The sequence below is a fragment of the Gadus morhua genome, chromosome 21 (genome assembly GCF_902167405.1).
Source record: "Gadus morhua chromosome 21, gadMor3.0, whole genome shotgun sequence".
In the NCBI taxonomy this organism is placed as follows: domain Eukaryota; kingdom Metazoa; phylum Chordata; class Actinopteri; order Gadiformes; family Gadidae; genus Gadus; species Gadus morhua.
Genome location: NC_044068.1, coordinates 18,245,581 through 18,261,149, shown reverse-complemented (window position 1 = coordinate 18,261,149; position 15,569 = coordinate 18,245,581). Strand labels below are relative to the sequence as shown.

At 47.8% G+C, this 15,569-nt stretch overlaps 1 protein-coding gene across 1 annotated transcript in view; it reads left to right on the top strand.

The window, feature by feature from the left end:
• The window catches only part of LOC115534701 (glutamate receptor ionotropic, kainate 2), a gene marked incomplete at its 3' end in the record, with an annotated part of 42,407 nt that extends 27,428 nt beyond the window's left edge, over positions 1-14,979 (top strand). The window contains 5 exon segments of the mRNA XM_030345857.1: positions 5,141-5,308; positions 6,526-6,789; positions 10,059-10,240; positions 11,722-11,775; positions 14,806-14,979. Of these exon segments, the coding sequence (XP_030201717.1) occupies positions 5,141-5,308; positions 6,526-6,789; positions 10,059-10,240; positions 11,722-11,775; positions 14,806-14,979 (842 nt within the window).
• Positions 14,980-15,569: the final 590 nt, after the last annotated feature.

Here is a 15,569-nt window from a genome sequence, read left to right as displayed (position 1 = left end):
CATAATGCATCACACCCGTTCCCATGTGGTCCTTTTTATTGAGCTGGAGGCCTCCTACCTGCTTCCTGGCAGCCTTGAGACTATGTTACAAATGTAATGCATGTACTGAAGAGGTCTGGGAGGGGTGGGGGTTGTTGAGGATGGATTAAAGGTTGGGGGGGGGGTACTTTGAGCACTTGTAGCAGCTACAGGGTTTCTCAGCTGTTGCCATGGCATCCACCCTGCCTACCTGCCACCCCGGCCGCCCCTTGCTGGCCATTAGTCACAAAGACAGGCTGTCTTCACCATCTTACCATCTTACCCCCCCCCCCCCCCCCCCCCCCCCCCCCCACCATATCCACCACCAACACTTCCACCAGCAGCAGCCTATCAGCCACCGCTGCGCTTCAAACCCGACCTAACACCACCTGCTATATATATAGATGAGGGGGAATATCACCATGGTAACGGAAGCGTCCGACCCGTCCATGTCCGCCCATGCGAGTGCATCATCCTTGAGCATATCAAGCTAATTCTCCCCCTCAGAATAACAGTTAAGCCCCCCCCCCTGGGGCCCTGGGTGAGGCCGCACTGCCCACCCCCCCTCCCTGGGTGAGGCCGCTGTGAGTCCCCCCCTCCCTGGGTGAGGCCGCTGTGAGACCCCCCCTCCCTGGGTGAGGCCACTGTGAGTCCCCCCCTCCCTGGGTGAGGCCGCTGTGAGACCCCCCCTCCCTGGGTGAGGTGCTCTGCAGACCTCCCCTCCCTGGGTGAGGCCGCTGTGAGACCCCCCCTCCCTGGGTGAGGATGTGAGCGAGCTGAATGCGCTCGCTCATATTCAGCTCATTCTCAGGGAATGATGTCCCATGGTCAGACTAGCATAATGATTTATAATGTGTAGGCTGGCATTCACTGCATGCCTTGATTATCTGTGTGTGTACCCCTTTAAGAGGGGAGGGAGTGGAAGAGGGGGAGAGAGAGACCTAGGGTGGGGGATTGAGAGAGAGGGAGAGAGAGGGGGGGGAGAGAGAGAGAGAGGGGGGGGAGAGAGAGAGAGAGAGGGGGTGGAGAGAGAGAGAGAGGGGGGGGGTGGTGTTCTATGACCATCTTGCCTTGTTGTCCTTCACTGCCGCTTCATGCTTTTATCGGCATGCGCTACACAACACCATTTTACCTACACACACACACACACACACACACACACACACACACACACACACACACACACACACAAACGCACACACACAAACAGGAGATACAGATCGGTGCACACTGTTGATCAGTTGCCCTTTAATCTTCTCCCTGTGATTACCCATAATTCATACTGTTGAGTGATCCATGTTTCAAACCCACACACACACACACACACACGAACCCACCTACTCACACACATACACACACACACACACACACACACACACGTACACGCCCGTTGATGACCCCAGCTCTACCTCATGCACCACGCTGTAATTCACAGAGAATACCGGCCCATAGGTAATACAGAGTGTCAACCTGTATGGATGAAGCACTTATAAAGATAATGTCCAGCAAAAGGTACCAAACAGGAGTGTGTGGATGAGTCATATCACATGTGACGCAAAGGACAGGACATTTTTCATCCTCATCCTCATCCTCCTCATAATCGCCGTCACCTTCATCCTCTTCCTACTCATCATTATCCTCCTCATCGCCTTCATCTTCCTCATCCTCCTCATCCTCCTCCTCATCAACCTCCACAACATCATGATCCTGCTTATTCTCCTCCTCCTCATCATCATTCTCCTCCTCATCATCGTTATCTTCCTCCTTCTCATCGTGTTCTTCATCACCCTCCTCATCATCTTCATGCTCATCATCCTCATCCTCCTCATCATGTTCCTATCCTCATTATTTCATGATCAATATTATATCCATCCCATTAGCGCTCTCTAACCCACTAATCCATGCAGTCCGCCCAACACCACTCCACCCTGAGCCCTGCTCCAGACTCTTGAGAGGCTGAACTCCTTCCCTGTCGCTCATCACTGCGTCGCCCCGGCAGGACCGCTGTGGCCCCGCCGTGGAGGCCCTGTAATAATTATCTAGTAGGTCAACCTGACATGATTTCCATCATCTTCTCTCTGTAATGGCGGATGCTTAAAGGTCCAGCTCCGCTCAGCAGAAACGTGCGTTCATCGTGGCGAACCAAAATGGCAGCAATGTGTAATAACATGTTAGGGTTGCGTTTCGGTGCTAAGCTCGCGGTGTTAACGCTTGAGCTGGGAAAGCTTAATTTGCGTGAATAATTGCGATGTATGAAATCACTAGTGCCGTTATGATATAGGAAGCGTTATATTAATCAAAAATTAAAAATAGAAAACGTTTTAGATTTGCATACTGTTTGCATGGTGATGATAAACATGCCCCTATTCTCTTCAAGGGGTTAAATAGGGATACCTTTTTTTTCTTCTTTTGGTTTTGATTGGTGTCTAATGGGGTTTTATTGTCTTGGAAGAAAGATAGTGGAGGTAATTGTATGTTATTTTTGCCACACAAACATTTGGAGGCATACTTGTGGAGAGCGAACAGAAGCACATTGTGAGGCACTAGGAACAGTATTTAATTTATAGACCTGGTTCAAGGGAAAACAAAGACATGTTGGATTAATCTTCGTGGATTAATGTTTGGACCTTTAATGTTTGGAAGTGTTTAGAGTTTTCATATGGATTAGTGCCCTTCTAAAACATCATCTTGGGGGTATGGTTGGGTAGGAGTTGTGAATTGAATTGTATATTTCTTACCCCCTTTCCCTCCCTTAGATAAATGGGACACAGTTTGTGCAGTATAAAATTGAAGGTCTGAATATAGTAGTTTGAATGTTTAATTATTGCCCACACCAGAATACTGTAAGTAGCTCAGGTGGTTGTCTTTTGATCTATTGTGAACGAGTGTTGTAAGCTACAACGATAAGAAGGAAAGGAAAAGCAACATGCTTTTCTAACACTGATTCAAGTTTATTTATTTATTTATATATATATATATATATATATATATATATATATATATATAAGTATATATATTTTATCTTGAGAGACTCCTGTACAAGCTCTCGCTCCATCCCTCTCTCTCTGTCTTTCATGCTCTCTCGCCCTGCTCTTCCCTGCCTTTTCCCTCGACTCAGATGGTGTTTCTGCATTCGGTAGACCTCTCTTTTCACTTGCTCCGTCCATTTTAGAGTTTAATAACTACCCTCAGGGAGATGTTTTTATACCTGAGCCTCTTCCTTTTCAATCTCCCCCAATCATCTCCTGACCTTGGTTTCCCCGGCCCTTTGCACCTGAATCGATAGACGGGCTTTAATATTGCTGCTCCACTTCTCGAGGTTTTTTGGGGGTTTGTACTTATTTGTTGCGTAACTACAACAACGCCCTTGTCCCCTTTGTGAGGGTGGGAGCGGCGGACTTGTGAACTCCTCGTCTGAGTGTTTCTCAGGCTGTTGCACTGTTTTCTTTCATGTATTTTCTGGGGCCCATTGCTCAGTCATTCTCTTTCATGTTGGAGTTCAGTGGTGCAGCAAATCCTCCACTGATGGTTAAGCAAATTGTGGATTAATGTGATGAATTGTTGATGCTTTTGGTATACATAGGCCTATATATATGTATAGTCAACTGATGAAACATAGCCAGTGTAATTGCCACAATTGATTAGCTTTTGGGACAAGACAATATTTAATTGAATCTGCATACAGTGCTGTACAGCCAAATACACACCAATATGCATTTATGCCTGGCTAGATCATTTTTAATAAGTCTTTCTGATGTACCCACAAATGTAATAAATGTGAAATAGGGCATGGTACCACTTGTGGTCATATGCCACATTGTAAGGTTGCTATGGTCTATGGTTTAAACTTAACCAAATACATAGCCTGATATTAATAGCTGCTTTTCAAAAGAAAACCAGAGTCAATTATATGTCAGAAGCAGACTAACAAGGTTCAATAGTAACCACAAGGGTAATTATTGTAAGAGATGCAAAGATAATGGCAGAGAAAGCCCCTATTAGTGACCAATAACATCAAAGAGATCTTGTTCATTCTGATGGTCTAATTCTTTCAACGCATTCACACATTTACCTTGCTGTAAAGATCCTCTCGTTGTTCTCTCCTGTGCCGTCCTTTTGCTTTCAGATTTTAAGATGTTTTCTCCTGAGGTCTGTTGTGTTTCATTCCTCTCATTCTGCTCCTGCCTAATTGAATTTGATCAATGAAACACAAAGCAGAATAGTGAACCTTTTCCGTCAAGACCGGAGCACTAAAGACAGACACCCAACCTTGTGTGAACTCACCCCGCTGACCTGCTTAATTGCCTTGCTAATTACGCGGGCGACTGCCAGGGAATGCCAATACAGGAAGCTTCCACAAACGAATCGACTAGAGCTATATGTATGCTTTCCTGTAGCCATTAGGATCATGTAAAAGGTCCAATAGGTCAAGAAGATATCCGACAAAGAAAATGTTTTGCAGCTACTTTCTAAAGAGAGCTGAAATGACCAGCTATATTTATATATATGTATGTATGAATATGTGTATTTATGGTATCATCAAGTACCTTAGCTATTACCTCTTTTAGAAATTGCATTTGGTAAGGGAATGTCTGAACGTTTGTACTTATTTGAAAGTCTTCCCGGCATGGTCAGGGAGTTTACACTGACCGAGGTAATATACCGTCTTGATTTCACACCCCAATGTCCCATCCAGAACCCTACATACAGTATATTGGGGGTTTCATTTTCATGTAAATGCGATAAGAACTTTCCTTGCAAGGCTTTCATCTGGATAACAAACATCTGGTCGCCAAAATAACGAATACATTGACGCTTTTGCAGTTGTAAATAGTTAATCGCGTTTATAGCCTACACTCAGATGTAGTATACTCATTCTTGCATGTGAGTGGCTGTTAAACAAAATAAGCTGATTATTCTAAAGAGTGGACCAAGAAAGCCAGCTCCTTGACGAGGGGGAAAATATACCTCACGGTATTACACAGGCAAGACAGGGAAACTGCAACATCTACCAAGCAGTGACCGTACCTGCATGGCAGTGTACAAATAGCTATGACTGATGTTGGTTTGTGATGGTATTTGTTTGTCATTGTATTTCTTTTGTTATACGTTTCCCCCTCAGGTGGAATATTTGAGTCCATCGAGAGCGGCCCCTCGGGAGCCGAGGAACTCGCCTTTAAATTTGCCTTGAACACGATCAACAGGAACCGCACCCTGCTCCCCAACACCACCCTCACCTACGACATCCAGAGAATCAACATCTTCGACAGCTTTGAGGCCTCCCGCAAAGGTGAGCCCGCCGCCACATGCTAGCACCAACCACGGCTCTCCCAGGAGAGAGCGGTTCCCTAGACCGTCGGGACAATCTCAGAAAGGTTAAAGCACTTTCACAAGTCACTGTGGAAGGACCAGTTAAAGTCATGCAGCGTTGAATAGAGCGTTCTATAAGTGTAAAAATGAAAAGTGTATTATATGAGAGTATCTATTTTTTTTTTTATTAAGGTTTCTATACAGCCTACCATAGTGACATACTTTGAACATGCCTCAATTTGCATTGCAAAACTAATATTGAAATCGCCCATTGCATCAATGTAGACATGTCACATTAAGTTATTTGTTATTTGTAAATAGTGAGGAAAAAGGCTTGGAATAAAATAGTTTTGTATATGACCATATCAAGCTTGTATCCATTTTCATAATCAATGAGAAGAGGTTCTAAGTTGGAACTCCAGCCGTGGGCGGGGTTACCTCGGAGCTGACCTGCTGTATACCAGGTCTGCTCCTGGTCAGGCTTAGCGCCTTTGTTGCCATGGTAACTGAACAGAGATAAGTCTAAGTTTGGTATCTGAAACCAAAGATTCCACCAGTCACTGAATCCTGACTTAACATACAGGGTTATCCTGGAACGCCAACTTCTTGAGATGGGCCTTGGGTTTGTTCTTGTTATTGTTTTGCTTCATGTGATTTTAGCATTCGTCAAATCATGTTTTGAACGGGAAAAAAACACATTGTCTTGGCCTTCAACGCCCCTGGATGTTTTTTGTTTATTTATTGAAATTATGCCGTTAGGCTTTTTAAGTGTTAGCGCACAGCAAAAAAAAAGCAAATGCCCATAAGACCTTCAATTAATTAAAAGTAAAACACAGTGGTGCCATAAAAAGAGAAATTAATTACAGAGTAGTGTTGGAGTTTGTTTTGTTTCACAATTGGACTCATTTCGGTCTGTCGTTACTGTGAGTTTCCAAAGCACAAAGAGCTAATTCGTTTTTCTAACTACTGAATTACAAACGGGGTACAACAAAGAAATGTTAAGGCAAAGTGTCATGAATAAATCATTGCATTGCTTGAAGCACTGACACCATACCTTTTATTATTAATATCATTTAAAAGTACTACAGATAATATGTTGTGGGTTGTGTGTATAAAAAACAAAGCAAACATCTCTCTCTGTCTCTCTCTCTCTCTCTCTCTCTCTCTCTCTCTCTCTCTCCCCCCTCTCCCCACTAGCGTGTGACCAGCTCTCCCTGGGCGTGGCGGCCATCTTCGGCCCGTCCCACAGCTCGTCGGCCAATGCGGTGCAGTCCATCTGCAACGCCCTGGGCGTGCCCCACATCCAGACGCGCTGGAAGCACCAGGTGTCCGACAACAGGGACTCGTACTACGTCAGCCTGTACCCCGACTTCTCCTCCCTCAGCCGGGCCATCCTGGACCTGGTGCACTTCTTCCGCTGGCGGACGGTCACGGTGGTGTATGACGACAGCACCGGCACAGGTACTGCTGGGGTCTGTCATACCCTCTTCTAGTGGGGGTGATGAGAGGCTGGGACAGGTACTGCTGGGGTCTCTCATGCTCTCTTATAGTGGTGGTGATGAGAGGCTTGGACAGGCACTGCTGGGGTCTCTCATGCCCTCTTCTAGTGGTGGTGATGCTGATGGGTAGCCCAGTCTGCTGTGATTGGTCAGCACGCCCACTCTGCTGTGATTGGTCGAACACTTTGCGCATGTGTCTGCAAATTCACAACCCCGAGAAGTTGTAAACATTTCGGATGGCCAATGTCTGACGTCACACTCTTAGGCAATTAAAGTTTGATGCAACAGTCTAAAGCAAAGGGAAAAGTCGAAAAGCATGATATCACCCCACAGTCCTGCAGTACTTGTTTTCTGCCCGATTCAAGTCAATTATTAACTTTTTGCAGATTTCTCACTTCTTAATCATCAAAATAATTGAGCTGGACTTTTACCGTGCAGACCTGGAAATGCCTGCTCCATTGTCGATTGATTTTTTTATATGGTTTGAGTAATAAGCCCCTGGCCGGCCAGGAATATAAAATGTTGCCTTTCCCTATCAGAGTAGGTAAGGAATTTGTAACCTTTTTTCTTGGCTTACAAATCAATTGCTTACTGTCTAGCCCCAGGTGCTGCTTATTTGGCTCTTCCGTTAGAGCGAGCAACAGCCTCAACAATATAGAAGGACAAGAACTACTGCACCCTGAACGCCCCAGTGTGAGATGTACAGATTAAAGCCATGTAGAATTACCATGCTTGAGGGGCGGATAACTGCCATAAATAACACACTCAGATTGTTATTAACGATCACTATCGTGGTTGCCGTGACGATGTTCTGCTTGATGGGAGGTGGGGAGTGCATGGCTAAACTCGATGTTTGCAACATTGGGTAGTAGCTACATTCAGGCTTTAAAGGAGCGTTTGGCTTCAAATCGCCGTAGCTTCGACCATAATAATCAGGTATTAGTTTCATTCGATTCCGGATTTTCTCCTGCAGAAATCCAGCAGCGACAAACTGGCATTGAGTGTTTACCTCTGATTAAAATAACCTTAGATACTAAGGTTAGTGTTAACCGGCTAGATTCTCCAGCTCGAGTCACCAGCACTATCATTTCGCGGCTGACATTTGATCGCCCATGTTGCATATTGAATCTTGGGATACTGCAAAATATCTAGCCAGCTTTCACAATGAATTATAAAGCCTGTTATACATATCATAATATTAATCAGATAATTCAGCTGATGGATATATAAATATAGAATTCACAGAGTTTCTTCTGCTAAATCTATGTTTCGTCAAAGGGTTTTTGCCTGTATTATTCCTTAATGTTCTTGAATTAGACAGTGCAGAGCGAACTTGCTCTACACTGCTGCGGCAAATTGCATAATGGCATCAGGAATTGCATTGTCCTGACGAAAAGAAAAGAGCTTCAAAAGGACACGATTCTCAAAAACTTTTCCCAATTTCTTCTGCGACTTGCAAAGAGAGAAAAAACTCTTTCCACAGTTGGCCTGTCACTCACATTATAGAATTGAATGGGCCGTTGTTTCAGTGCGCGCTGGCACGTGTGACCGCACACTGAACCTTATACCAGACCCCAATGACCGCTTCCCCCTGATGATTGCTCAGGTGTCACTCATGGCCCTGACCCTTTAGCTATGCCCCCCCCCCCAACCCCCGCCACCACCCTGCCAACCCAACCAAACATAACCCCCGCCCGACCCCGCCGTGTGACACCTTAACGCTTAAATCCCCCATGAACCCCCCCCCCCCCCCCCCCTCGATGAGAGATATTCACACACACAGCTGTTGGAGGATCCAGGGGGGAGGGGGAGGGTCTGAGATCAGAGCTGGTGGCGTTTCATTAAATGCCCAAATGTCTCGTGTCCTCCCCATGTCGGCGGAAGAGGGGGGGGCCGGGTGGGGGGCCAGGGGGTCCGCCGGACCATTTGTCTGTCCGCTGGTCCATCGCTCGGCAGAAGAACAACTGAGATCACACAGGGCTTCTCCCAGGGGGGCCGCTCCCCTGATCCCCAACCCCTGGGTGTGGGGCTGGTGGACCCCTCAGCGAAACCGCCTGCATACAGTTTATTTTAACAAAAATAAACAAACAAAAAAGAACAGTAGAGTCTTTTTCCCGGCGTCTCCAAGGTGAAAGAAGGGGGGCTGGGGGGTGAAGAAATGGTTTTCAGTCTCCCTCTCGTCCCATCCATTCTCTTTACGCCCTCCCTCTTCTCTCCATCCATTTTTATGCCCGTGACAAGTAATCATTTTCTCCCATCAGTCCGGCCTCCTTAATCCCAGGGCTCTGAAGTCCTCTCACGGCCACGGAGGGACTGGAACTCATTGGAATCTCATCCCACCACCGCCTCTCTCTCTCTCTCTCTCTCTCTCTCTCTCTCTCTCCGTCTCTCTCTGTCTCTCTGTCTCTCTCTCTCTCTCTCTCTCTCTCTCTCTGTCTCTCTGTCTCTCTGTCACTCTCTCTCTCTCTCTCTCTCTCTCTCTCTCTCTCTCTCTCTCTCTCTCTCTCTCTCTCTCTCTCTCTCTCTCTCACTCTCTCTCCCTCGCTATTTGAGTGCCCTCGGGACGCTGGAGAAAAATGGAACATGAAGATTATTTCCAACTGTGAGATTAAGACGTCGAAGGTCTAGGTGGTGGAGATGGTGGAGGTGGTGGAGGTGGTCTAGGTGGTGGAGATGGTGGAGGTGGTGGAGGTGGTCTAGGTGGTGGAGCTGGTGGAGCTGGTTGAGGCGGATGAGGGCTAGGTTTTGGGCTAGGGCTGGACACAAACCTAGCGATCAGTTGTTCTTTCCTCTTGTGTTTGTGTGTATGTGTCATTGTGTTGGGGGGCTGCATTAGTGTTCACGTGTGTTTGATGAGGGAGATGGAAGAATCCCAAATGAAAACTAAATAGTCTTTGGTAGCATCGGCTTCTGATGGTTGATATCGCCATAGCTTCATTGATGCGTGTGTGTATGAGTGTGAGGCCCATATTGCCATGGTTAGAAAATAACGCGATAATGCAGTTCAATTACCATTTTGCGTGTTGAGAAATACTTCAAAGTAATAGCTGGAGTTAATCACAGTGTAATATTAATTAGGGTATCTATTCACCTGGGCCCTGTTAGTCTACCTGAGAACATGAGTATATATTTGAATCTCCTCCGATAGTACCGATGCTCTCAGTAGACCGGCAGACTCCCTTGGGTTGGTACTTTACATGCACGGCGTCGCTCCCCCCTCCCTCCCCACAGGTCTCATTCGCCTGCAGGAGCTGATCAAGGCTCCCTCGCGCTACAACCTCCGCCTCAAGATCAGACAGCTGCCGGGGGACACCAAGGACGCCAAGCCGCTGCTGAAGGAGATGAAGAAAGCCAAGGAGTTCCACGTGATCTTCGACTGCGGCCACGAAATGGCGGCCTGGATCCTGAAACAGGTACAGAGCGGTTCCCCCTGCCGGGTCTGCCTATAGAGGCCGTGGCTGTTTATTTATACAGCACCCTTCAAACACAAGGCCGTTCGTAGGGCTTCACAAAGGCACCGCATAAAGGAAACATTAAAGGGACCGCTGTTGAAACAGAGAGAAAGACTGGAAAAGATAACAGTAAAAATTAAAGCATAAGTGGTCAAATAAACCAGTGAGGCACATGTTTTCAATAAAACAATGCAGCATACAGAAAGGTGAGCCCAAATTAGAAGGGGATGTTCTTTACCTCAGTTGTTGTTAATTCTTGGTGCCCGAGAGGCGGTGTGTTAGAACGTAAGAGGGTTCACCCCAGGGCTGGTTAACCCTGATGAACTGTTGGGCTCATCACACAGGCCTCATATTGGATTCATTGCAACATGTGCAACTGAATCCCATTCCCTTTATTAAAGCTTATACTCCCCTGATTTCCGTTCTGAAAGTATTTGACCTCATTGATTTCTATTACAGTCATAATGGATGTTCTCCTTTGGGACATCATTAGTTTTTTGGGGGGGTTGGGGTTTAGTCCAGTTCTGCTTGTAGCCTGTTCAATGAATCTAACCCGAACACGTAATGGATTAGCAGTGATAGAAATAGCTTAGTTACACAAACGGTGCCCTGTGTCGCGTCACACACTGTGTAACCTCACCTGTGTGGGAACACAATGCTTTCTTTCTCCTTTTACCCCGTGTGCCTGACAAAAATTAAGGACAAAACTGTAGAAAAATATATAATACCGGCTTTATGAAATCAGCACATGTGAGAACGAGTCAATTTTCGAAGCTTCTAATGATAACAATCAAACGATTCCTCTGCTCAGCTCTGCTCATTCAGTGATTACAAAGCAGCCTTTATCGCTGTACTTAGTGCCATGCCATTAGTCTGAGAGACATTAATTATTCATTTGTATCTTATGAATATCTCAAAGCAGCGTACGTAACATATTTATATATTTATTCTTACTCCTTGCCCCGTCTTTTCTTTCAATATTATTTGAAACGATGTATAATGAAAACCCAGCCCCCGCTTCAAAGGGCTGGCCCGTTTAGAAACTCAGAGGTGCTTCAAGACACCCCCTCCCCCCGACAAAACGCTGCGTCTGGGATTAGCATGAGAACCCAGATCCTACCACGAGAGAGGCGCTGGCAGAGGAGTTTTATTCTTTAATCTCACTCACACTGTCTTATCCTCTTGAATAGGAGTGCGGCTGCGGGTCAGAGCAGTGTCTCCTCTTTGTGTGTGGGGGTTGTTAGTCTTGGTGTGTGTCTGTGTGTGGGAGTGATGTGCGTATGAGTGTGTGCGTGTCTGCATGTGTGTGTGTGTGTGTGTTTATTGTCTTGAGTGTGGTTTTCTATTACCGTGTGTGTTGATCTGTGTGCGGGCCTCCTTGTGTTGACGCGATGTTTAGCGAGGTGAACCGTAGAAGGTTAAAGGTGACCTTCTCCCTGCAGGCTCTGGCCATGGGGATGATGACTGAGTACTACCATTACATCTTCACCACGCTGGTAAGTGTCCTGCTCGATTCCAAAGCTACATGCGCTTTTTATTTTTTGTGGCGGCATTAAAACTGGAATGTCCCGAAGCCGCAATTTCCCCACATTTAACACACTTCTTATCAACCATTTAGTAGGTTCCAGTTGAAGCATTGACTTGCACGCTTCCTTTGCTGAAACGCGCCCTCATTTACATAGATTTGTTGTCCAGGAAACCTTAAGTACTGATCATAGCGAACCAGAGCGGGTGTGATGTATTCTACCGTGACTCCGGCTCCATTGAAGGTCTTTCATCTCGTGGCTACAAAGCCCTTCTTTGCTCGTGCGGTGCGCACGCTGGATAGAAAACGGTGTGTGCATCTTCTTCCCCGGGCCCTGGCGGCGGGGAAGAACGAGAGATAATGGCGGTGAGCAGAACAAACGGCCCTGCTCGGTCGTCACCAGCCACAGAGCCGACCCCTCGCAAACAAACGTCCCGCTCCGCTGTCACCAAGGACATAACGGGGAAGAAGGATTTGGGCGGGAAAGGTCGAAGCAGACATTTATCTTGTGTGTGTGTGTGTGTGTGTGTGTGTGTGTGTGTGTGTGTGTGTGTGTGTGTGTGTGTGTGCGAGGTGCGACGCAGACACACCCCACACCCCCGCGCTTTTTCATCCCTCACCCAAAGCTGCGTGTGTGTGTGTGTGTGTGTGTGTGTGTGTGTGTGTGTGTGTGTGTGTGTGTGTGTGTGTGTGTGTGTGTGTGTGTGTGTGTGTGTGTGTGTGTGTGTGTGAGTGTGTGTGTGAGTGTGTGTGTGTGTGTATGGTTGTGTGTGTGTGTGTGTGTGTGTGTGTGTGTGTGTGTGTGTGTGTGTGTGTGTGGTGGGCAGAGGGACGACAGTGTGGCGAGGGCCAGGGGTAATGAGACAGCAAGCATGACATTGGGAAAAAGGAAAAGAAACGATGGCGAACACAGAGCTTTGTTTTTTCCCGGTGCTCTGCCGTGTGGCTCTGCACAGACGTCCTCTCCGGTCCTTTACACCCTGAGCTCGCCAGCCGCACACACCGCGCCAGAGCACCGGCCAACACAGACCTGTGTCCTTCAGAAAGTGGCCAACGAGAGAAACATCGACCGCAACCAATCCCCACGTACCCACGTACACACACACACACGTACCGACACACACAATCAAACCACCACACACACGTATACGCACACACAGACACAAACCCCCACCCCAACATACATACATACACACACACACACACACCTACACACAGGTACCCACACATACACACAAACCCCTACAAGCACGTACCCAGACACAACCAACACACACACGTACCCACACACACACACACACGCAAACACACAAACGACCACACACAGCCCCACCCATGCACGCACACATACAAACACACAAACGACCACACACACCCCCCCCATACACGCACACACAGCCCTTCCCATCCTCGCGTCCATCACCCCCCCTGCTCCTCCGGTCCGGGGCGGGGTTGTGCCTCAGCGCGGGCCGCAAGACGCGCCGCGGGACCACGTGGTCACGCTGTCCCTGGACCCCCGGATGATAGATGGCGGCCCACCAGGACCGGCCCCATGTCACCTTGAACAGCCTTGGCTTAACTCAAGGCCTCCGGCCCCGCCCGAGTTAAACGGGCCCCGCTGCACGTGTGTGTGTGTGTGTGTGTGTGTGTGTGTTCATGTGCTGCCAAAACGTCAGCGCGCCGGATCCCGCCCGCGTCCGGGGAAATCGAGCCCCTGGCTGTAATTTATTACTCTCCGGAGCAGCTGTGAAGTGAGCATGCATCCACCAATGAAAGACAGTTAATTACCTTCGGCAGAACCCAGGTAGAGGAGAGCCCCAGGGGGCGGAATAAATATGAGCATTAACTGTTATGAAGAAAAAAAAAGAAAAGGAATGAAAATAGTGTGTGCACCGGGCGCAAAGGTTTGTTATCGATCGCACACAAACGGTTCCACAACATTCCCATTAGACGTGGCGTTTCCAGTAGCAAGTGGGTATTAGGTCAACTGAAGCGTTGCAGGAAGGTGTGGTGGTTAGCGTAGACGGACGCTATGGGGGCCGTTCTCCTGTGTCCGTAGCCTTCAGCCGACAGCAGAGAATCCCCATGAAAAATGCAGAGGCCAGGCGGTTTCATTTAAACAAGACATTAAAAGGACAATCAGTTCAATGCATTCATTTAAAAGGGTGAGGTAAAACCCAAAGTAAAACGAGGTTAAGCTATGTCAAAAATAAAAGCTTTGATTATCCAGGTAATCATAGTGTGATCTCAAATGTTTCGTACAAAAATTAAAAGCTGTTAATCACGGTATTATGTAACCATGGGAACAGTAGTCAGCCCCTGGTGACCGGAGGGCCCTCCTGGGTTTGGTACGCCAGCCGCGCCTTGATTACATGTCTCCGATCGTCTCTTTGGATCAGATGTACTTGGTGAGAGCGATATTAAAGAGTCTTCTCTCCCTCTGCGTAGCCGAGCCGAGGATATATGTAGATACTACACAAAACAGCAGGCGGGGACTTTTAGACTAATATTTATATTCTTTTGTTCATTTTTTCCCCAACAAATGTGGCAGGTGTGTCTTGGAAACATTTTGGAATGGTATGTGATGTTATCTTTAACTGTGGGGGGCAGACACTGTATTAGAAAGAAATCCTCTTCCATTGCTTGTGTACATCAAATAGTGACCCCCCCCACTAGTTAGTGTCCCTCTGACAGTGACCCCACTAGTTAGTGTCTCTATGACAGTGACCCCACTAGTTAGTGTCCCTCTGACAGTGACCCCACTAGTTAGTGTCCCTCTGACAGTGACCCCACTAGTTAGTGTCCCTCTGACAGTGACCCCACTAGTTAGTGTCCCTCTGACAGTGACCCCACTAGTTAGTGTCCCTCTGACAGTGACCACTAGTGTCCCTCTGACAGTGACCCCACTAGTTAGTGTCCCTCTGACAGTGACCCCAGTATCTAGTGTCCCTCTCACAGTGACCCCCCAGTAGTCCCACTCACCCTCTGCCGGTGCTTCCAGGACCTGTTCGCTCTGGACATGGAGCCGTACCGCTACAGCGGCGTCAACATGACGGGGTTCCGCATCCTGAACACGGAGAGCTCCCAGGTGACGTCCATCGTGGAGAAGTGGTCCATGGAGCGCCTACAGGCCCCGCCCAAGGCCGACTCCGGCCTCCTGGATGGATTCATGACGGTAAGCTTCCACATCTTAATGCTTATGTGAGAATATGAGAGGCTTCCTTCCGCCGTATGCTGAGCCGGCAAAAAAGTAATTCAACTCAACTGTTTATGGGCGGTACTTCATCTGCCACCATATGTCTCAATGGCCGAATCAATCGGAGGGGATACATTGTTCACCATCACGCAGCAGATGGTTTTTTATGCCGCGAGGCACTATTGCAAAGCTGAAATGCGTGTGGGTGTGTGTGTGTGTTTGTGTGTGTGTGGGCGGGTATGTGTGTGTGTGTGCGTGTGGGTGGGTGGGTATGTGTGTGTGTGTGTGTGTGTGTGTGTGTGTGTGTGTGTGTGTGTGTGTGTGTGTGTGTGTGTGTGTGTGTGTGTGTGTGGGTGTGTGATGACCTTTGCAAAGCAGCACATCAGGAAAGTAAATAAATCAATGCAATGAAACGTAATGCATTTCCACCAGAGCCATGAATAAGCGTCCGGATATCAAACTGCGTGTCGCGGTTTTGCCAACGCATCATACACAGGCATGGGGGGGGGGGGGGGGGGGGGGGGGGGGGGGGGGGGGGGGGGGGGGGGGGGGGGGGGGGGGGGGGGGGG